Source organism: Gopherus evgoodei, chromosome 4 (genome assembly GCF_007399415.2).
Source record: "Gopherus evgoodei ecotype Sinaloan lineage chromosome 4, rGopEvg1_v1.p, whole genome shotgun sequence".
NCBI lineage: Eukaryota > Metazoa > Chordata > Testudines > Testudinidae > Gopherus > Gopherus evgoodei.
The window spans coordinates 136,832,702-136,854,705 of NC_044325.1; the positions used below are offsets into that span (position 1 = coordinate 136,832,702).

The window sequence follows — 22,004 nt, forward strand, 5'->3', positions numbered from 1 at the left end:
ATGGAAACACTGGTTAGACTTGAATTGTAGGGGGCCCAGCAGGTGCCCCTGACCTTTGACATCCACTCCCTCCCAGAGCAAATAGTTTAATCCTACATCACCCCCTCCTTCCCAGTGCAGATGGTTTAACCCTCTTCCATCTGTCCTCCCCCTGTGAAGATGGTTTACCCACTCCTTAGTTTAATCCACTCCACACCGCCTCCATGGTGGACCATGGTTTAACCTTCTCCTCCCCAGTGGCAGATGGTGTAACTCCCTCCAAGCGCAAATAGTTTAACCCACTCTACCCCTCCTGCCCAAGGCAGAAGATTTACATATTCTTCCACTCCTCTCTCAAGCAGAGTGGTTTCTCCCTTTCCCAACCAGTGGAGATGATTAACCTAACCCTCCCCCCTCCTCGGTGGAGGTGGTTCACTCCTCCATCCCTCCAGTGGAAATGGTTTATTCCTCTCTGCATGCAGATGGTCTCTCCCGCCTCTCGTGGTCCCGCCCCTCTGCCCGGCTCCGAAGTTCCTCGCTTCACGACCCGGTAGGATTCCGGCTCAGGATTGGCCGAGCCGGGGGCCGTGGAGCCAGGAAGCCAATGGCCGGGGTTTGCCCTCCCGGATCCAAAATGGCGGCGCTGGAGCCTGGGAGCGGGGCCTCCGAAGGGAGGAGGTGAAGCGGCCTCGGCCCGCGGCTCCGGGACCTGCCGCCCCTGCTCGTCCCACCGGAGCCGGCCGGGGCCCAGCCCCAGCTATGGCCGCCGAGAGCAGCAAGCAGTTCTGGAAGCGGAGCGCTAAGCTGCCGGGGAGGTGAGTGCGGCTGGGGGCACCGGACCCCAGGCTCGGTCCCGGCTAATCGGTGACACCCCGCGGGCTCGGTGACACCCCCCAGGCTCGGTCCCGGCTGATCGGTGACACCCCGCGGGCTCGGTGACACCCCCCAGGCTCGGTCCTTGCTAATCGGTGACACCCCCCAGGCTCGGTCCCGGCTAATCGGTGACACCCCGCGGGCTCGGTGACACCCCCCAGGCTCGGTCCCGGCTAATCGGTGACACCCCGCGGGCTCGGTGACACTCCCTAGGCTACACCCCGCGGGCTCAGTGACACCCGCCAGGCTCGGTCCTTGCTAATCGGTGACACCCCGCGGGCTCAGTGACACCCCCTAGGCTCGGTATTTGCTAATTGGTGACACCCCGCTGGCTCAGTCCTTGTTAATCGGTGACACCCCCCAGGCTCGGTCCCAGCACCAGTTAATCGGTGACACCCTCAGCCCAGCTGGGGTGGGATGCAGAGGAGTGGGCTATACACACTCCTTCTCCCTGCCCTCTGATCAATTATCGATACCAAGTGGTGACCTCCCAGTCTGGGCAGGGGGCACCCCACTTTTCCATCTATTTCTTGGGAGAATGGGGGGAAGGCCGTTAATTAGTGTTTTGTGGGTGGCAACCCCTCTCTCCCTCCCCCAGCTCAAACGTGTGGAGTTGGGCAGTTTGCCCAGGGAGGGAGAAGGATGACGACCCCTCTTATGTTCCTCCTGCTTGATCCCGACTAATTGATGAACTGATGTTCATCTCCAGTCTGGGCTTAAGAGGAGGGGACCTGCCTGGGAATGGGATTTACTTCCCACATGGATTTGTGGGTACCTGTAATCTGTATCCCTGCCCCCATGCAACTCCTGCAAGGGAATGAGAGCCAGTGACAAAAGAGGGAGTGTAGGAGCTGGTTAACTAAAATCCTGTCCACCTGCTTCCCCCCAAGTCTCCATTCAGTGGGGGAAGCCAAGCATGAAGAGGAACAATTTGGGCTGGATATTGCGGGGTGAGGAATCAGTGAGTTCTTTCTCCTTCACGCCACATCTGGGAGTGGGACAGGTAGGAGGCAATGTGGAGAGGGGCTTTCTAGGTATCCAAAGGGCAACTTCAAAGCTGGGGGGCATACGGTGCCCCCCTCCTGCAAATGTTGAAGCAGAAGTCCTTCATCCCTGCAGGGTCACGCACTTCCCTGAAGGCTTCTCCTTGAACAGCAAAACCTCCCCTCGCCCCCAAGCAAACAGCAGAATGAGTGTCCTTGCATACTCCATGAGACTGTATCATTGCACTCCCCTTAAACTCTGCTTCCATTGAGGGTTTTGTCCTCAAAAAGCATCAATGACACTCTGTAGGGGCATCTTCCCCACCTCATTTCCTCTGGCTGGGGAGTAGCATGGTGCTGCTTCCTTTAAAGCAAGGGATGCTTACTTGGAGGGAGAAATGCAGAACCACTGCATTAAAATAGATTTATGAGAGCTGGCTCCTCCCATGTGGTTTTGAGAGGAAGGTTCCTATAGAAAAACACAAAACAAATCCCCAGGAGAAAGGGAAAAGACTAGGGAGTTTCACCCACCTCCCTGTGAGGAGTATTCCGAGGTTAGGTTAAAGTCTTAACAGTTCATATCGGCTTCACGGTTTCCACCTCCCCCTCCTCCACCCAATCTCATCTTGACCCTGCAATGCCCTCCTGGTGTGCAAATGCACAGCCTATGAAATGCTTAGCTGGCTTTAAATCCTGCTTGGCCAGTTAATTCTCTTTCTTTCTTTCTAATGCGCTCTCACTTTCACTTGCTGTCCCTGCCCAAACTCAGGTTGTTGGGACAATTCAGATTGGGGCAGGGGGCGAGGGGTGTGAAGCTGCATACGTAACCCGTAACTCCTCCTTTTCTTCTGGAAAATAAATTCCACAATGTGTAAGCTCGTGTCTTTAAGTGTAATCTTCCTATCTGGTACGTTCTTTATCAGGAGTCAACAGCCTGCCTGTGTAGAGGGGTGGTTTCTAAGATAACAAATCTCTTCCATCTCTAACCACTTTGAGCTCAAGTTTTGAGAGCTTAACCAGGCAAACTGGTTTGGGGAAAGAACTAGGAGCCAACCAGCCCAGACAAGAAACTCAAACTTCATAGGGCACTGGATAAACTATTGCTCTCTCCCAGCAGGCCAGTGTGCTAATATTCTGTCAAATCTATCAGTGTAAGGTGGGAATGTTTCTGTTCTTAAATCCTTGCTCTGAATCACCCCCATTTTGATGCTGTCATACTTGGCAGGTCAGTGGATAGTAGAGGAGGAAGCAGAAGATGCTAGGTTTAAGGCCTCAGGGAGGTTAAGGTTATTTAAGAGTTGCTTAACCAAACCTTCTGTGATCTCTTCCTGTGTGTTTGCTGGCTCCTTCCCTCTATGCTGATCACCCTGGAAGGGACTGGAGATAGTTTGGATAAGCACTCGTGTTTTCTTCATCCACCAAATCTCTCAAATATAGTGCTTTTCATCTGTAGATCTTAAAGTGCTTTGTGAGTGATATCATTCCCATTTTAGAAATTGGGGTGTTGGAGAGGGTGCAGGGGGGGACTGAGGCATGAGAAAGGTGAAGTGACTTGCCCTTTGTCACCCAGCTGGCAACATCCCAGACTGAGTCTACCAAGCCACACGGCCTCTCAGATTAGACAGGCTGGTTCAACGACACATCAGTATTGAAAGGTCACAGCTGTCACGGTGACTAAAAATCAGAAACATGTGGAAGAAACTGTATGGTTTTTTTTCTTGCTAATAACCATAAATGATTACAGTGGGAATAATGAACCTAGTTGATTTCTTGGATTTTGTTCAGTGAAACAAGATTGGTCAGTTTCACTTGTTCTCCTGCCCAAGGCTTGGTGTTCAGGTTTCCTGTTCTACAGAGAGAGGTTCTCTAGGGCCCTGGGAAGTTTGGGCACTATGCTTAGGGTTTTAATAATAATGTGCATTGCAAAGCCTAATGAAAATAAAAATTTTAAATATTTTGAGTGTCACTGACAGGCTTTTTGTTTTTTACTTTCTGCTGTGGCAGTGGGAACCCAAGCAACCTTATTCTCTGTTTATAGACAGTAGACCCTGGAGGCCTGCTGAGGTCAGGTCCCCATTGTGTTAGGCACTGTACATGACTGCGGTGAGAGAAGCCCTGCCCCAAGTAGCTTCCAACTTAAATAGACAAAGGTGGGAGAGAGAAGAGAGGCACAGAGAGATGAAGTGACCTGAGCAGTTTTGTGACCTTAGATGGTGGCTGAGATGGGAACAAAGCGTACATCTTCTGACCCAGTGCCCTATTCACTGCACCTCTCTGTTGACTCAGAGCCTTTCACTAGTGGAGCAGAGAACAAGCAAATGGAACTAACTAGATGCAAAAAGTGGAATTGATCACACTAGCTTCACTAGCTAAGCCTTTGCATTAAAAAAGTAAATGGCATCAAAAGGAAATGAAATCTGAACATTCCATGAAAACGTTTGAGGTCCTCCAAGGAAGGGGACTTCTTAATGATTGGATCCTCCTCCCTTTTGAAGCCAATGGGAACAAGATCAGACACTGAGGAATGAGTATTATTACTTTTCAATAGTCCCATGTTGGATGCTAGGCTGTTTCCAGTCTTGTTCTGTATATTTTTATATTTCTGGCTGGCTCACGCAAATTATACATGTGAATGGTTCTTGAAGCTGATTTTTACATAGATTTTCCTATCCACCTCTACAAAAACTCCAACCACTATAAAGTTAGAGCTAACTGTAGTCATTTTCAGCAGTTCTATAAGTAGCCCAGTTAGGGGAAGTCAGCAGTGTCCTCAGCTGGTCCTTATCGGTGTTATGGCCTGGTTTACTGGCCGGGGATGGCCATCTAAGGAAACAAGGTTTTTTCTTTAAAGCGGAAGCTCATGAAATCGCCAGCATACCCTAGAAATCAATCCCATTGTTGCTTTGTCCTTGGGAGTGTTTGTGTTTCTTCCTAACTCTGCACTTTACATCGTCCTGTAATACAAGGACAAAAGGCTCAGCCAGTGAAACAAACAGCAGAACAAACCAAAGGAATTGCTGCTTTTGTGTCATCCTGTGGAACTCACTGCTGCAGGAAACCAACATCGGATACGGCAGCTAGCGTCCCAAAGGGGGCTGGGAAATACTTGACCAATGACATTTTTAGCTGTTCATATGAAAATAACCCAGGCTTGTGGCCTACGTTTTCAGAAGTGACTAGTGATCTGGGTTATCTCTGGTTTTGGGTGTCTGCCTTGAGACAGCTTAAAGGGACCTGCTTAGAAAATCAGACACTCCTGCCCCCCTTAAGGTATCTCCCATTGGGTGCATGCACTCAAAAGTTTAGGTCTGTACTTCTGAGCATTAGCTGCTTGCAACCACAGCCAGCCTGAGGCGGGATTCTAGTTTTGAGGGACCAGTGGTGTGTTCCCAAAGGGGACTCCAATATTCCTGTGTCAGTCTTTTCCCAGTGCCCTTCCTGTGTGTAAATGAGGACCCTCTCCCAGAAGGAGCATGTGGATTCTTGGTGTCACACATGATACTGATCAGCTTTAGCATACAGAGGAGTGAGCTTTTGTAAAACTCACATTAAGTTTTAAAACAACTTGTCTGGCTTCCGAAAGAAGCTGACATGAGTCATTTGCCAGCAGCATTGATCTCATTTTGCCCTGGTTAGTCTGCTCGCTATGCCCACCAACACAGCCACCTCTGTTTAATGGCTGTCCTGACAGCTCTACCTTAATTAGCCAGCAGACTCCTTCCCTGCCTATCACTACTGGAGAAATACAGCTAGTCTTTTTCAAGCTTCAGGCTGAGAGATGGGAGTTGCTGATGCAGCAAGGAAAGCCCATGAGGGGTTTTGTCACCCATTACTTTTCCTGGGTTTAGGGCCCATTGTCGCCCTGTGCCTGTACTGCACCTCCTGTGTTTCGCCCTCCTGCCACATTGTACCTGTGCTGCCGCCTGCCTCCTCCCCTAGCCAGATAGTTCCCAGCACTCAGCACATTCTCCAGCTGCAGCCAGACTGCATTCTCCCCCCTGTGCCTCTGGGCTCCATCCGGAGCTGGTGAAAGCGATTGCAATTCCATTGACTCAGGTGGAGCTCGGTCTGCTTACACCAGCTGAGAATGGGCCCAGCTGTTAAATAAGGTACGTGACATATGCACAGAGGGATGGGGTTTGGTTATATAGAGAACTATCCTCCAGGAATGCTGTTGCTTCTCAGAGCATTGGTGTGGAGGCAGACAGAGCAATAGGCCTGGATGTTGGCAGGAGAGTGGGCTGGGGACATGTATAACTAGACTGAATCTTGGCTAACTTTGGACTGAAGTTAAAGTAGTATGGGCTGGATGAACGGACTATAAGGTGGATAGAAAGCTGGCTAGATCATAGGGCTCAACGGGTAGAGATCAATGGCTCCGTGTCTGGTTGGCAGCTGGTATCAAGCGGAGTGCCCCAAGGGTTGGTTCTGGGGCTGGTTTTGTTCAATATCTTCATTAATGATTTGGAGGATGGCATGGATTGCACCCTAAGCAAGTTTGCAGATGACACTAAACTGGGAGGAGTGGTAGATATACTGGAGGGTAGGGATAGGATACAGAGGGACCTAGACAAATTAGAGGATTGGGCCAAAAGAAATCTGATGGGGTTCAACAAGGACAAGTGCAGAGTCTTGCACTTAGGATGGAAGAATCTCATGCATTGCTACAGACTAGGGACCGAATGGCTAGGCAGCAGTTCTGCAGAAAAGGACCTAGGGGTTACAGTGGATGAGAAGCTAGATATGTTCAACAGTGTGCCCTTGTTGCCAAGAAGGCTAACCGCATTTGGGGCTGTATAAGTAGGGGCATAGCCAGCATATTGAGGGACGTGATCATTCCCCTCTATTCAACATTGGTGAGGCCTCATCTGGAGTACTGTGTCCGGTTTGGGGCCCCACACTACAAGGATGTGGAAAAATTGGAAAGAGTCCAGCGGAGGGCAACAAAAATGATTAGGGGGCGGGAACACATGATTTATGAGGAGAGGCTGAGGGAACTGAGATTGTTTAGTCTGCAGAAGGGAAGAGTGAGGGGGGATTTGATAGCTGCTTTCAACTACCTGAAAGGGGGTTCCAAAGAGGATGGAGCTGGACTGTTCAGTGGTAGCAGTTGACAGAACAAGGAGTAATGGTGTCAAGTTGCAGTGGGGGAGGTCTAGGTTGGATATTATGAAAAACTCTTTCCCTAGGAGGGTGGTGAAGCACTGGAATGGGTTACCTAGGGAGGTGGTGGGATCTCCTTCCTTAGAGGTGTTTAAGGTTAGGATTGACAAAGCCCTGGCTAGGATGATTTATTTGGGGATTGGTCCTTTGAGCAGGGGGCTGGACTAGATGACCTCCTGAGGTCCCTTCCAGCTGTAATATTCTATGAATGCCCTACAGCTCTGTGTAAATTGCCTTGAGGATCTTTAAATTGCCTGTGAAACTAGCGATATCCTCATTTTTAATATCTGTGAAGGCTAGGCCTCATTGCATAGCGGTTCAGAGCTTCATAGCATCCTTGCCCCCCTTTGAATGAGGGGAGTGTTAGTCTGTTCCACAGGTAGAAAGCCCAAGACATGATGGTGAAGTTACTTGCCCAAGCATCCTTCACCAAGCTAGGAGTTGAGCTCCAATCACGCCTCTCGGTGCAGTGTTTTCCTCGTAACTTTCTGCACTGTTCAGCAATGACTGTGAGCCCAGCACCTGGTGGGGAGCCCAAACCCACATCTTTCTCTCCAAGACACGAACATGCTACTGGCTGTAATACTTTGCCCTTTGCTTCATCCAAGAATTTCAAGGAATAACAAATTATGCCTCTGATGCCCCATTGATGTAGGTGACTGTTGGCCTGAATTTACAGGTGAGGGAAACTGAGATTCATACTCGCGCAATGAATCAAGGACACAGCCAGGCTGAGCCACAGTGCAGCTGATCATTCACAGTGTCTTTTCTGCTCTCAGAAAGAATAAACCTTGAGCTGACTGTGGCTCTTTGAGCAAAGGCTTTGAACCCTATTGAAGTTGCTTACGGCTCCCAAGAACAGCTGAGGAATGTGACCCTGTCAGAGGCTGAGGCAATTATTCGCAAATCTGTGGCTTTTGTTTTCCCTGCAGTATTCAACCTGTCTACGGAGCCCAGCATCCTCCTCTGGATCCCCGGCTCACCAAAAAGTAAGTGCCGCATCTCCTGCCACCCCCTCCCCCTCCTCCGGCTCTGTTTCCATTGGAGGGCTTGCTTTGCTGGGAAGTTCTCTGTCCCTTTTTGGACAGGGGCTCTCCAGAGTCCCTGTATTCCCTTGAAGCCTTGCACCTATAGGGCCTCTGTTTGACTCTGGCCCACGTTCCCAGTTGATGGCTGTTTGATGGCTTGTGTGACATGAGCCTGTGACCTCGCCTTTGTAGCAAGGAGTACGCATCATAGAACTACTGTCATAGCCACTGCCTAGCAGAGAGACCAAGGATTTCTTGGGCAATGGTGACTGAGTGCTCCCTTTGCTCTTAGAGGGGATCCCTCCTGGGCAGTGGAGAGGACCTGGCAGCATGTGTGTGGGAACCACATCTCTGCTGCTTCCCTTGCTGTCTCTGCCCTATGAACGGGCAGCACTTCGGCCCTGGCATGTCGAGTTAGCACATTTCCCCAGCACTGAAAGGGAGACTTTATCTCCTGGCTTTGGCCCCTTATCACGGTGGACTTTGACTCTTGGAGCTTGCAGGTAGTGGGAGCGCTCTCCCTGTGTCTGAAATCCTCAGCAGGCCAGTCTGGCTGGCACATGAGCACAGAGCTGCTCCTGTACCTCTCCCTGGCTTGAAAGTATCCATTATTTTTCCTGTTCTTTGTATGCAGCTGGGGCAGTTGCAAACCTAGGAGTGGCCTTATGCAGCCTGGAGCTGAATCAGTTCCTCTCCTTTGCCCTGCTGGGCAGAGTAGATAGACTTGAGCACCTTCCAGATGGGAACGGTTAGCTGGGACATTGGCCTTCCCTGTGTTGAGACTGTACCAGCTCTGTTCTGCCTTCCAGCGTTTTACTTGCCATGGGGGTTGCGTGGAGGGATTTCTTGCGTTGCTTAGCTCATGCCTATGAAGGAGATGTACCGTGGGATGAAGAGGCATTGGGGGGGTATACCAGAAGGCAAAGAGAAGGAAGTATTTGGAAGGGGAAGGGATTGTACCATGGGAGGAAGAGAAGAGGGTACATGGAATGGTCTTGTGTGAGGAGTAAGAAGCTTGGGGTTGGCTCTTTCTGTGGCACTTACCCTCTTTCCCTGGCTCCCAGCTTCATTAAGGAACGTTCCAAGGGCAATGCGCTGCCCCTGAAGAATAAGAAGGCCTCTAGCTTTCACGAGTTTGCACGCAACACCAGTGACGCCTGGGACATCGGCGATGATGAAGACGAAGACTTCTCCTCTTTCCAAACCCTGAACTCTAAAGTGGCCAAGGCCACAGCAGCCCAGGTGCTGGAGAACCACAGCAAGCTGCGCGTGAAACCCGAACGGGCCCAGTCTGCTCTCAGCGAGATGCCAACCAACTGCAAGGTCATCAAGTCCAGCAGCGAGGCCCAGCTGGCTAGATCACCTGGTAAGAGAGGCAGTGGCCAATCTGTTGCTCATATGCTATCCTAGCTGTCTAGCTTTGAAGCTAGCTCCCATGTGCTGTATTGGTTGACTGCAGAATTCAGCCTCCGGCTACTAATTTCAAAGCCTTGGTTTGCCCAGGTGATCCTCCATTCTATTCCAGTGCCTCAAATCCAGGCCATCTGATTCAGCTGTGTCAGAGATGCTCTGCCTGTGGCTCTTCAGGACCCCACGTGCTGCTCTTGGACTCTCTGGGCCAAATTCAGACCTTTCCTAAGCGAATAGAGCTCTGGTGGAGCCACGCCCACTTGGGACAGGTCGGAATGTGATCCTTTGAGTCTGATGGGATGCTTTGCCTTGATCTTGGCCTGAGTGCGCAGCTGAGTGCTCTACCTGGTGTGTTAGATTAACTCCTCTGGCTTAGGTGTCTTGCCAGGTCAGTGCTGCATTCTAGTCTGATCCCAGGCATGTGATTGTTTTATCGTCAGAGGCTGCAGAGTGATGGGACACTACATGGGAAGGGCTCTGAGTTACTAGAGAGAGTTCTTTCCCAGGTGTCTGATTGGTGGGTCTTGCCCACATGCTCAGGGTCTAACTGATTGCCAGATTTGGGATCAGGAAGAAATTTCTCCCCAGGTCAGACTGGCAGAAACCTTGTGGGGGTTTTGCCTTCCTCTGCAACATGGGGCATGGGTCACTCGCAGGTTTAAACTAGTGTAAATGGTGGATTCTCTGTAGCTTGAAGTCTTTAAACCATGATTTGAGGACTTCCGTAACTCAGCCAGAGGTTAGGGGTCGATTCCAGAAGTGGCTGTGGCCTGTGATTTGCGGGAGGTCAGACTAGGTGATCATGGCCTTAAAGTCTATGAGGTCATGTAAATGTGTCCTTCCATTCTGCCACTAGACCTAAAAATGCCAAGCTAAATACTCACCATGTGAAAAGGAGCTGGCAGATGAGTGCAGCCACCAAGTGGCATCATAGGCCACGTAATGTCTCCATTTCTGTTCAACCTCTGACTGCTTGGTAGGCTAAAGGAGGCAAGGTGGGGTAGCCTTCAAGGTCAGCTTCCCTGGGACTGCCAAGCCCCCTCGCTCGCTGAGGAGTGCTGGTCAATGCGTGGGCCGGCATGCTGAATGCGAAAGGGAGGAAGGAAGGCAAGGACGAACATTGGAGAGAGAGGAAAAGGTCGATCAGGAGGAAGTGATGGAAGAACAGCTGCAGGGAGCTGGCCTTGTTCCATCCTGGCTGCTGGGTTTGCAATCAAGCCCTCCTGGCATCCCATTCCTGCGCTGTAACTTCCTCAGGCTGGATCAGTGGTTCATGCTATGAAAGTGTGAGAGCTGCTACTGCAAAGCGGGGATGCTTGGCTCCCCAACAGTGGGAATGTGGATGTAGTACAGGGTGGGGGAAAGCCAGTGAGATGGTCATTGGAATGATGGGAGACTTAGCAGTTGTGTGGGTGGGCGTGGGGGCCAAACAATATAATTAGTTTGAAGAGAGAGCTGGACAAATGTGTGAGTGGGATTGTAGGGCTGGGTTGCTCGTGATGGCAGAGTGCAGGGCTTGGCAGCCCTGGGGTCTCCTTTTGTTTTGTTTTATGTTCCCAAAATCTCATGCTTCAGGGCATCCATCACATGCAGGGGTCAGGAAGGTATGTTTTCCCCCAACGTATTCTGTTTTGGGGGTTTTTTTTGGTCTTCTTCCTGTGAAATATCAGATTTGGCCAGGGCTGAACATGGGACACCAGATGGGGAGGGCCAGGACTCTGGGGTGACACTAAGCATTCTCTTTCTTAGGTGCTTGGCTGGGTGGTTCTTACTTGCATGCCCAGGGTCTAACTGATCACCGTATGGGGGGCGATAAGGAATTTTCCAGCAAGTCAGATCAGCAGCGACCATGGGAGGGTTTTCACCTTCCTCTGTGGCATATGAGGGCAGGTCACTTGCCAGTATTATCTGGGTATCTCTCGCATATTCAATTCCCTGCCATTATGGGGGCTTTGGGCACTGGTGCACCTCTGTCCCTCTTATTCTCTGCCTGTGGAATAGAACAGTCCAGTCTCCTGTGGACTGTGCCACTTTGGTTCAGGTTTAGTGTGTGGGAGCTGGGGGCGGAGAGGTGGCGTGTCCCATACAGGAGGTCAGGCTGGGTGATCTGGTCGGCCCTTCTGGCCTAAAATGCTCCGATTCTAAGGGTGGGGATCTCAGCAGGTGCCTGGGCGCACTCGATCAATAAACTTTTCCAAGCATTTTCCAGTGATTAGAGAGCAGCTTGACCCTGGGGGGACTCTCCTTTGTCTGGGGGCTCCTGAGATGCTTCTTTTCCATCTGAGGCTCCCAAAGCACTTGTACAAATGTGAGGGAATAAATTTTGAGGGAGCGCTTTATCCCTGTTATGCAGATGGGGAAACTGAGGCACAGATCAGTAGAAGAATGAGGAGTAGAACCTAGATATCCGGAGCCCCACTCCTGTGCTTTAACTGCTACTGCACACTGCCACATCCCCACCCTCCTGCTCACAGCCTGTCCGAACTCTCTGAACCCTCTTCCAGAGGATGCCTGCGTGCGGAACGCCCTGCACAAACAGCAGTCCCTCCCACTCAGACCCATCATTCCACTCGTTGCCCGCATCTCCGACCAGAACGCGTCGGGGGCTCCCCCAATGACAGTGCGGGAGAAAACGCGCCTGGAGAAGTTTCGGCAGCTCCTCTCCAGCCTCAACACGGACCTGGGTGAGCACAGGGCTAGTTGGGTGGGTCATGAGGGCACTTCTGTGCCAGCAGATGTGGGACAGTGCCACTGGGCTGATGGATGGGATTGCTGAGGGGGCGGGGCTCTGTTGCAGGCTGGTTCTGCTGGGCTGGGCTCTATACCCTTATCAGCTGCAGTCTCCTGTTGATGTTATCAACGAGTATGATCAGGTCTCCACTTGTTCTGCACTTGTGTCCCAGGCATCAGAGACATGGAGCCTTCCTGGGGGCTCGGAGTATCCGGAGCCTGCAGGAGCAGACTGGGGTTTCCTCTCCTTTTAGGTGTAGTTCTGCCTACCCGGGGACCTCACTTGGGACGCACCTAGGATCTAATCCATTGACACCACTGTCCGTTTGCAGATGAGCTGAGGAAATGCAGCTGGCCTGGCGTGCCCAGAGAGGTCCGGCCCGTGACATGGCGACTCCTGTCGGTGAGTGCTGACTGCTGCGGCCAGGGGTTCCTGGGGAAAGGCTGAGCAGCCTCGTGCGGAGCCGGGTGCAGCAACACCCGGCATGACACGGTCAAATCCGCCCTGGCACCGCAATCGGCGGGAGCCCGAGGGTGAGCACAGCCCAGAGGCCCTCGCGGGGACATGTACGTGGAGATGGGCGTGCAAATGAACATGAATGCTCCTATGTGCCTTGAACTAGGTCCGATCGGTTCTCAGTGCATGGCCCCAGGGGCAGATCCATGTATGATCATCTAGACACGGGACTGCTCAGTTCCCTAGTGGGACATGGCCTTGAGTATGGAGCCGTTCCTTAGTTATAAAATGCCCTTTCCTGTGCAGGCCACACTATATACTACCCAGCAAAGAATCCAAGCTCTTCTTTGCAGGACACCTTAAAGGTATATGGCAGACTGGAACGGAGAGCCTTGCCCTGAGGAGCCTGCAGTCTCACCTGGGCAAATAGAATTCCAGGTGCAGAGCTCCTCTGTGCAGGAGGCTCAGTGGAATAAATGGGCTTTAGGGAGGGGCTCACTTATCGGCTGGAGAATGGGAAGCTGCTTTGACTGGTGGGAGGAGAAAGCACAAGAACGTGAGGAGTAGACAGAGGCACCTAAGAAGCGAGGGGCCTGAACTCCCAGATGGGTGGAGGGCAGGGACCTCAGTGAGGTGACGTGGTCGTACTTGGCTCCAGCTACAGAAACCAGCAGCAGGGTCTGAGAGCATCACTAGCATGCCATTGAGGTGTACACTGGTGCATGTGAATGCAGATAGTGCGCAGAACGGGGACCCCACCAACCACATCGAGTGGCCTTGGGACAACCCCGTAAGGGGAATCTGTAAAGACTTTTATTTTTTTCGCCTGTCTCATTCGCTGCTCCTTTGTGATCTAAAATGGCCTAATTTTTCCAGCAGAGAGAGCCTCCCTGCTCGGCTTCTTCCCTTTTTTAAAGGACTCTATAGCATAGAATAGCTGTTTATCACACTCAGCACCACAGTATGTGATCACCTTTCAGCAGTGCCTTAAGTTGCACGGCTAACATCTGTTATGCTTAAAAATCCCTCCCCGCAGTCGCACAGATTTCAGAGTCGGGTGGGATGTCTCAGTGCTGCCAGTTCTCCAATCCACTAAGGAGTCCTGCAGCGAACGTGGGGAGAGCTGATACTCCTAACCTTCAAACCCCCACGCTTTGAGGCTGCTGCTGGATGCCCTGAAATGGGCATGCCCTGGCAGCAGGGAGCAGCACAGTCATTAGCAAAAGCTACATTAAAATACAAGTATGGCTCCTACCCCCTTTGCTTGTTTGGCCTCTGTGTTAAAGCCAACGAGTTCTCCCTCAGCGGAGCTCTCCTCTTGCGTATGCTACGCATTCATTTTCTCCGCATCAGCCCCTCTCCTCACAAGACCTCACAGGCTCTAGCTAACACACTGGTGCTATCCAGCGCCTTCGTATACCGCATGATCTGAACGCCCATCTCAGTGTAGTCTTGCCTCCTGCTTGGAGTGCAGCCCTACCTGCTGCTTCACAGGCCCATTCGGTATCTTCCTGTAGCTTTAAAGAACAGTTGACAAATAGTCACACCCAGCGCTGTCTTCAGCTCTTCATGTAGAAACAAACAATGAACTCTCATGCAGCGGGGTGTTGGCAGGTTGTCCTGGGGTCAGGCAGGAAGGATATCAGAGGTCATGTGCTGGGAACTTTGAAGCCCTAGAGATCTCCCCTCCTCCAGCCTTTTGCATGCAGGTTGGAAACACTTCCTGGGCAAACTGCTGCTTGGCAGGATTGCAGGGAACTGACGGTGGCGAGGGCAGGAGGGAGAGGGGAAGGGGACCTACTGTGACAGGCTGCCTTCTGCTGCAGGGCTATCTCCCTGCGAACAAGGAGCGGAGGAAGCTGACCTTACAGCGCAAGCAGGAGGAGTATTTCGGCTTCATCGAGCAGTATTACGATTCCAGGAATGAAGAGCATCATCAGGACACCTACCGGCAGGTTTGGGCCTTGCTCTTCCTCCTTTTGGTCCCTGTGCCCAAGGGTAAAGCCCATTGCCACCCGGCCTCCCCTTCCCCCGCCCCCCCATGATGCTGCCCTTCTTCCCCATTCTGCCTCTTGTGCTTGCCGCTGCTCTCTGGCCCGCATAGGATCACAGCAGCTAAAGCTGGGGAAAGCCGTACGAGGTGGAGTCCCTCTCCCCCAGTGAGGGCAGGGGGTAGTGCCCCTGTCCTGCCTCGTTAGTGGCTGTATCAGCTGCGTCAGTGGTTCTCACCAGCTGGATTTGCCACTCGATCGCTAGCTTTAAGGCACCTGACATTCTAGCTGCTCCCCCTCCTTCCCCAGAATTGAGCGGTGGGGGCTGGAGTTGACACTTCCCTCTGCCTCTCAGCAAGGTCTCTGTCCCTAGGGGTGGCTGAGGGATTCGGCCTCTTCTCTCCATCAGTGCCTCAACATGCGAATCACAGCTCCCTCTCCTCCCCTGTCCTGACCATCGAGGTCAGCGAGTCTAACCTGCTCTGCCTCTCTCCTTTTCAGATTCACATCGACATTCCCAGGACAAACCCTCTCATCCCGCTCTTCCAGCAGCCGCTAGTCCAGGAGGTGAGGCGGGACGAGTCTCTAGCTTCCCCGCAGTGGGGCAGGCCAAGTCCTGCTGGTGACCAAGGGCTTCTAGCGGGAGACTCTTCCGTTCCACCCAGGGCATCAGGCCCATCTGGCTTTGGGGTGTGCTGCTAGGGGCACCTATTCTGTGCTGTGAGGGCCCAGTGGAGTTAATCTAGTCATCTGGATTTGGGGGCTTACCTCCACCCAGGGCCGGCCTTCGTCCTTTCAAATATGCACTTTAGGATCAGCCTTTCCTACATCTGTTTGGAGGGGGATGTTGGATGTTAATGTAGCCACCCCACTGTTCAGACACCAGCACCCCATGGAAAGGGGGATCTTGCACAAGCCTGGGTGTTTCCTCTGGGTAGAACAGGTGGGGAATCGTTGGCATCCCAACCGGGTCCCCTTTGTGCTGAGTGCTGTAAACGACAGTGCCTGCCCCCAAGAAAATAGAAAGACAAAGGGGGAAACTGAGGCACAGAGTGGGGAAGTGATTTGCCCAAGGTCACAGCAAGTTATTGGCAGAGCTGGGATTAGAACCCTGGTCTCTTGTGTCCCAATTCAGTGCTCTATCCATCTGACCACAAACATGTTGATTGTACCTTCAGTTCTGTGTTCTGGCTGGTGGATGGCACATCCAGTCCCTTTTGCCGTGTGATTGGTGTGGGCTCTTCTTTCGAAGGAACAAAACCACGATTGGACTCTGTCGTGCTTTGAAAGAATCATAGGCTAACCTGGGCCAAGCTCCTGTGATTCCAGAATAAGTGTGTGCGAGTGGAGGGTTGTAGCAGTAATACTATATTAGTACAGTTCTGTGGGTAAATGTCCCTGCATAGACTAGTCCTAATGTGTCCTGCAACTTATCAGCAAAGTTGCTTTAAACCTTTTGGAGCCCTCTTTTAAAGGCTAACGATCTGCTCTAGGGACGCTCATCAGGAGCTCCAATTATGAAGGGCACAAATATAGTTCGCTAAAGGTAACTCAGAGTTAGTCAAAAATCTGAAGTTCTATTTGAAACTAGCCCAAGGCCATCATGCAGAGTAGGCTGCATTAAAGCCTGGCCATCAAAGTTGGATGTGCAAGGCTTTTCCCTGTGGGAGCTGGCATGAGAATCCCAGCCTCTGTTGTATGAGACAGAAGGTTTAGCAGGGTTGCTAGGATGTACAAGCAGCTTGATAAGATGCAACTGAACTGATCTGCACTTCAGGCAGACTTCTTGGTCCGCCAGTTTCCTGAGAGGACCCACTGGAGTATGTTGTAGGAGGAACTCAAGGACTTCCCCATAGGCAGAGCTCTGAGCACCGGGAACCTGACATCTCTCTTCCCACTAGTGTCTCTCAGATCACAGGCTATTGACATGCCAGAAGAGGGCATGGGATTTAGGCACAGATACTTCAGAAGAAGCCTATATGCAGTCAGTTCCAGCATGCTCTGTGACCCACCGAGAAATCAGAAGAGCCCTGGGGTGCCCTACTTGTAGAACTATTTTGGGGCCCATAACAAGGATGTGCTACTGTAGCAGAGAGACACAGCAGCCTGGCATCTAACTTGGACGTTCCACAGCTGGAAACTGGCTTAGTCGGGAGCTGTCTAACAGTGCTGCGAGTTAAAGGGCTCAGGCTTGTGTGCAGACGAACGTCTCGGGTAACCCGCTCTGGAAATTTTCAGCACAGTCGGACAGCTCTGTTAATACTGTAAAAGCTCGACCTGGCCTTTGGAAGGGCCTGACACCACATCCAGGGCTGCATCTGGATTTTAGAAACTCAGGCTCCATGTTCACTCACCAAGGAAACTAACGCTGACATTTGGGGAGGTATGGGCTGGGTTGAGAGGGGGATCTGTGCTTCATATACACCCAAGGGAGTCCTGGTTCTTTAGCTTGCTTTTTATCCTATCAGTGTTGCTGCTAGGAATGGCTCTGCCAAACCATGATAGCTCTCCCCTCCCCCCCACCATGCCCCATCTGCCTATCATGCATGCTTCTCTGCCGCTCCTCTGGGCCTGGCTAACACAGGTGTCTGGCTTTCCTCCTTGCTTTTCATAGATCTTTGAAAGAATCCTGTTTATCTGGGCCATCCGACACCCAGCCAGTGGCTACGTCCAGGGGATTAATGACCTGGTCACTCCATTCTTTGTCGTGTTCCTCTCCGAACATGTTGGTAAGTGACATCTGATGCTCAGAACATGCAATTGCTCCTCGAGGTGGTGCTGCAGTGGTTCTGAATTGTTAGGATCAGACAAGCTAATCTTGCTGGAGAGGATCTCTTTGCTATTCAACTGCTGCAAAAAGCTAGAGCTGCACCTTACCCTTCCTGCCACTTCTCTCATCCTTTTGGATTGGCTTTAGTCACCTAACATACAGGGCTCAGCAGAGGCGAAAGTGCCAAGGGTGTATTTACATTTGAATGTGCTTAATCCGGCTGTCGTTTTCCACATAGTGGAGCCTTTTATTCGTTTTGAGGCTTTGCTTAAACCCATAACTGAATTTTTCTTGCTCTCAGGCTGGAATTCCGAGCTGGCACTCACTCAGCGCCCGAACATGGGAGCTATAAAGGGACTCCATTTAAATTAAAAAAATAAATAAAAATAAGATTGCTGCTCCGTGTTACTAATGCAGCCACAGCTGATTCAACCAGAGCGCTTTGAAAACATGAACTGACTTCTCCCACTTCTGCTGGTCTGCCCTTTTTTTAAGTTTCACCTTCTTAGCTGGTCAGTTTCATTACTGTCTGATCTGCACTTGAAGTGCCAGTTCTCTAGTCTCTGCTGTCTTGTTTGGGTTCACTGTTTCACAGGAGAATGTTTAAAGTCAAACTGCTCCTTGCCCCACAAAAGCTTTTGTTGCTGCTTTTTAAACATAGGGGGTTAGAAAACCTTATTAGGAACGGGATGGCTAGTCTGTCGTGAGGTTCAACGCATCTTCAAACTCCCATGAAGGGCCTGATACAAAGTACCCTGATGTCAATGGAAAGACTTCCTCTGACTTCACTGGGCTTTGGATCAGTACCTGCGACACAGTGTCTGATTCCAAGGGCCTGATCCTGTGAGGGGCTAAGTCCTTTCCACTTGCATTCAGTGGGATCTGAGAGTGCTCAGCATCTCTCAGGATTGTGCTCTGCGTAAGGGTCTGGGGAAGCAATGGCACGAAGCCTAAAGGGGCTTGCTGTTTTTTTGCCCTAGTGAATTTCCTTTCCTATGTAAATATCCACAAATGGAACGAACTTGTGTCCTGGAAGCAGCTGAGAGCAGGCCCCTGGCTAGTCTGTAACTTAGTGCTCTGTAAGTGCTATTATAGTGACACCATGGTGCACGATGGCCCCAAGCCCCTGCTGTTTCTGATCGGCTGAGTTAGAGGCAGAGTCGAGTGAATTGCCTGGCTGAGTGCAGGACTAGTCTAAAACTTCTGGTACACTGTCCATCGCCGGTGGGTAATGGGGCTGGTCTCTTACGGTTGAAAATGCCATAGGGCCTCATGCTCTGTGTCCACGTGCGCCCATACAGTATGGAGTCCGTGCTGTAACAGACATGCTAGTTTGAATGTCTGTCTGTTTCACACAGTGACAGGCCCTGATTGGGTTTCATTCCTGTTAGCCCTTAAGATCAAAGCCTTCTCACTGAACAGCTCCCTCCTGCTGGAAGCTGCTCCTGAAACATGGGATAGAGCAAAATCTTTGACTTGTGAGAGATTAGCCCTTTCACTGAGTTGGTTCCAGGGGCACAGCAGCTTAATGCTTCAGCCTTTCGTCTCTGGAGACCTGGGTTCAAATCCAGTTTGGATCACAAGTGAAATGAGCTTTAGTCTCTTAATGGGATAGTTGTCCAGTGCTCTGACTCTGTAGCAAGCTTTTGCTCAACAAAAGCCTGAGGCAGGATGAGTGACTTGTGTTTCATGTCTCCGGAGAGCAACTGGTCCAGAGAGGTGGAAGAACCCTGCACGGTGTCTGGATACACTGGACTGGTGCATAGTACTATTTAGCCCCTAGTTCACCTACTTACTGCTCGCTTGGTGGTGTGGAGCCGGGGCTGGTCTCTAGTGCAGCAGCCCTTGCTGGCAGGTACCAGAGCAGGTGACTCCTGGAAATGTCTGTTCCGGAGGCTCTCTTGCTCTGTCGGTCATTAACCCCTGTGATCCCGAGGATCAGGCAGGGCTGGGGTACTACCTGGGCTTTTGCAACAGGAGTGCCTGAAGAGGCTCCACTCTAATCATTCAGCTTTGCATAGGGTGTAACATGGAGAGACTCATGCCTGTTATACTGAGGTCCCCTGGGGTGGATTTTCATTGTAAGGAGACGTACCCCTCCAGAGGCAACTCTTCCTTGTGTCTTGTGCTTTTAAAAGGCACATCTCATGAGGTATTGTCCCCAGGAGGTACAAGCCTTCGCTCTCTAGGATAGGTGCAGCACAGCCCCAAAGAGCCACCCCCACCAAGGGGGCCCTCCTGCGGTCCTACACCCTCTGACATATATTGGCATATGCCCACAGAGTTGTATCAGCCCCACTTCAGGGAGTGCATTCCGGGGCCAAAGCTGATTCAGTGTGGTTACCCAGAAGTGGCCATTGCAGGGGAGGGAGGGCAGAGACTAATTCCAGCCAATGGTCTTTCAGCCATTTGCAGACTTTATGCCCATTAGATCCATCTGTGATAAGAACGTATGGCGGACTGGTCATACCCTTTTCTGGCTTGCCAGGCCCGAGCGTCTAGCATGCCTGTGGATAGTAGATGAGTCATAGTGGTAGCAGAGGAGACCTGACTGGGGTAGTTCCTAGAGAATGGCACTCGACCATCAGAGCAGTAACCTCTCAGACCCACCACTTGCTTTCAGACCTCTGCAGACATCGGGGGGGAGGCGTGTTCTTGGCAAGTGGATGAGTCAGCAATGGACGGTCTCCTCTAGTGGTGAATCTGGCAGGTGGTTTGAAAGGAAAAGGATTGAGGTAGAGTCTGTTGTGTTCATTTTGTTGGAGTAAATGGGGCCCAAAGAGTCCCCGGAGCCCTATTGTAAGGAATGCGATTGGTGACTTCTGAGGACTACAGTAATGGGAAGGAGGCCATTAGCCTGTCTAGTCCTTTGTCAGTCCCTGCCAGCGCAGGATTGTCTCTTTATAATTAAGCTTGGCAGAATTCAGTTAAGATCGGTGGATAATATCAATATTCATTTTGAAGCTTTTTTTTTCAATTTATTTTAAATGTTCACAGTTGTGGGAAACTTTGGGGTGGGGAGATCAGGCCGTGGAGAGGGAATTAGACAATAATGCAATGATGGTAGATGCTGAGATGCAAACAGTTAACACTTTGTAACTATTTAAACACAGATGTCAACATCGTGGGTCAAAATATACAAAGGAAATCAGCTTAAATCAAACTCTACTAAATTCTCTGCCACATTTTCCCATCTCTAAACTTCGATTATCGATGGGAAGATTTTTTTCATTGGTTTAGGCATGTACAATGAAATTAAAACTGATTTATTTCCTGATTAAAAAGCTCATCTTCCAAACCTATTGGTCCAAATTGGTGTTCCGTTTTGGTGCTCCCCTCATTTACCCTGGGGCTTGTACCTCAGCCTAACAGAGCTCCTTGGGAAGAGCTTCCTCCATCACTTCATCCCATTATTCCTACCCACCGTGGACCATCTAAAACCATTGTTCCCCCCGTTCAGCTCCTTCTCCTACTCAGACAACTGTCTGCCCCACCACAGTCTGTGTGTGTGGCTGGCTGTCAGAAGTCACTCAGTATGTGCAGCCTAAAAGAACCTTTTTTTTTTTTTTTTTTTTTTTTCCTCCCTGCATCCTTCTCCCCTGCAAGTTCATCTAGTGGGATGTCCACCATCCTCTCTAGATCTGACCTAGAGCGTTTTCCAAATGTCTCCCTCCCCTGACGGCAGAGCCTGCAGCCAGCTGAGTCAGCAGGACCAAAGCAGCTCCCAGGGGTGGTGTAGGGAAATAATTGCTATGTTGGAGGTGGGAGTTAACTGTTCAGCACAAGTCCAAGCTGACAGCAGAGCCTTTTACTGTTAGACTTACTAGTTTCTCCTTTAGCTTCCCCTGCCAATGATAGATTAGCCCAGCTTGGAAGGTCACTGGGACTCGTTAACCTTCCTCATGCCTCAGCAGGTATTGTATTCCAAGCCAACGCAGCAGCAGCTCTCATACAGGTCAATTACGACCTCTCCCCTTAACTGATCGGCTGGTCAATACGTGTCTCTGGTTGATGGGCTTCTCTGTTGCAGCCGATACAAGGGCCAGGCCAAGAGTTAAACCAAGCAGCAGCCAGAACCATCTCTCCAAGGGGCTTGTCTGGGCTCAGACCAACTGGAAGCGGAGGGGGAGGTTCTGGGAGAAGCCATGCATGGAGGTTTTGGTTACGTGACCTCATAAAAGACACAGGGAGGGCACTGTCTACTCTCTCAATGGCTTCAGTATCAAATGTGCTCAGTTCACAAGCTCAAAGCCAGCAGCTTCCTTCTTCAGTTCCGCGATGTCATTTCCTGCTGCCTGTTTCTTTCCCAGTGAGGTGGTGTTGGGATGGAGAACAGCCCTGTCTCTGCATTTGCTTTTCACTGAAGGTCCTTTTGTCTCCCTCTCACCATGCTCACAGCTTTGAGATCTTTAGCAGGTGGGTTGCAGCTGAGTCTCTCGGTCCCATCCTTGCCTCCACAGCAGAGAGTCGGTGTATATGTTCCCAGGATGTTCTGTGTCAGCCTGCTGCACCAAGCACAGCTGTCTCAGCAAGCTGGCAGAGCCTGCGGAAGCCTTGGGCCTCCGCCAGCAACAGATCTATCTATGGAGCGACTGCTGCTCCCATCTGATCAATGGCTCC

General features: G+C 51.1%; 1 protein-coding gene across 3 annotated transcripts in view; it reads left to right on the forward strand.

The window, feature by feature from the left end:
- The first annotated feature begins 510 nt into the window (after nt 1-510).
- Nucleotides 511-22,004, forward strand: part of TBC1D22B (TBC1 domain family member 22B) — a 38,410-nt gene continuing 16,916 nt past the window's right edge. Inside the window, exons 1-8 of one of the 3 annotated variants that reach the window (XM_030561242.1) lie at nt 511-794; nt 7,931-7,987; nt 9,091-9,392; nt 11,911-12,120; nt 12,499-12,569; nt 14,450-14,578; nt 15,116-15,181; nt 17,229-17,343. In XM_030561242.1, coding sequence (XP_030417102.1) covers nt 739-794; nt 7,931-7,987; nt 9,091-9,392; nt 11,911-12,120; nt 12,499-12,569; nt 14,450-14,578; nt 15,116-15,181; nt 17,229-17,343 — 1,006 coding nt within the window. In that variant the 5' untranslated portion in view covers nt 511-738. The remainder of the gene's footprint in view (nt 795-7,930; nt 7,988-9,090; nt 9,393-11,910; nt 12,121-12,498; nt 12,570-14,449; nt 14,579-15,115; nt 15,182-17,228; nt 17,344-22,004) is intronic. The other 2 variants (XM_030561239.1, XM_030561240.1) reach the window with 2 other exon arrangements.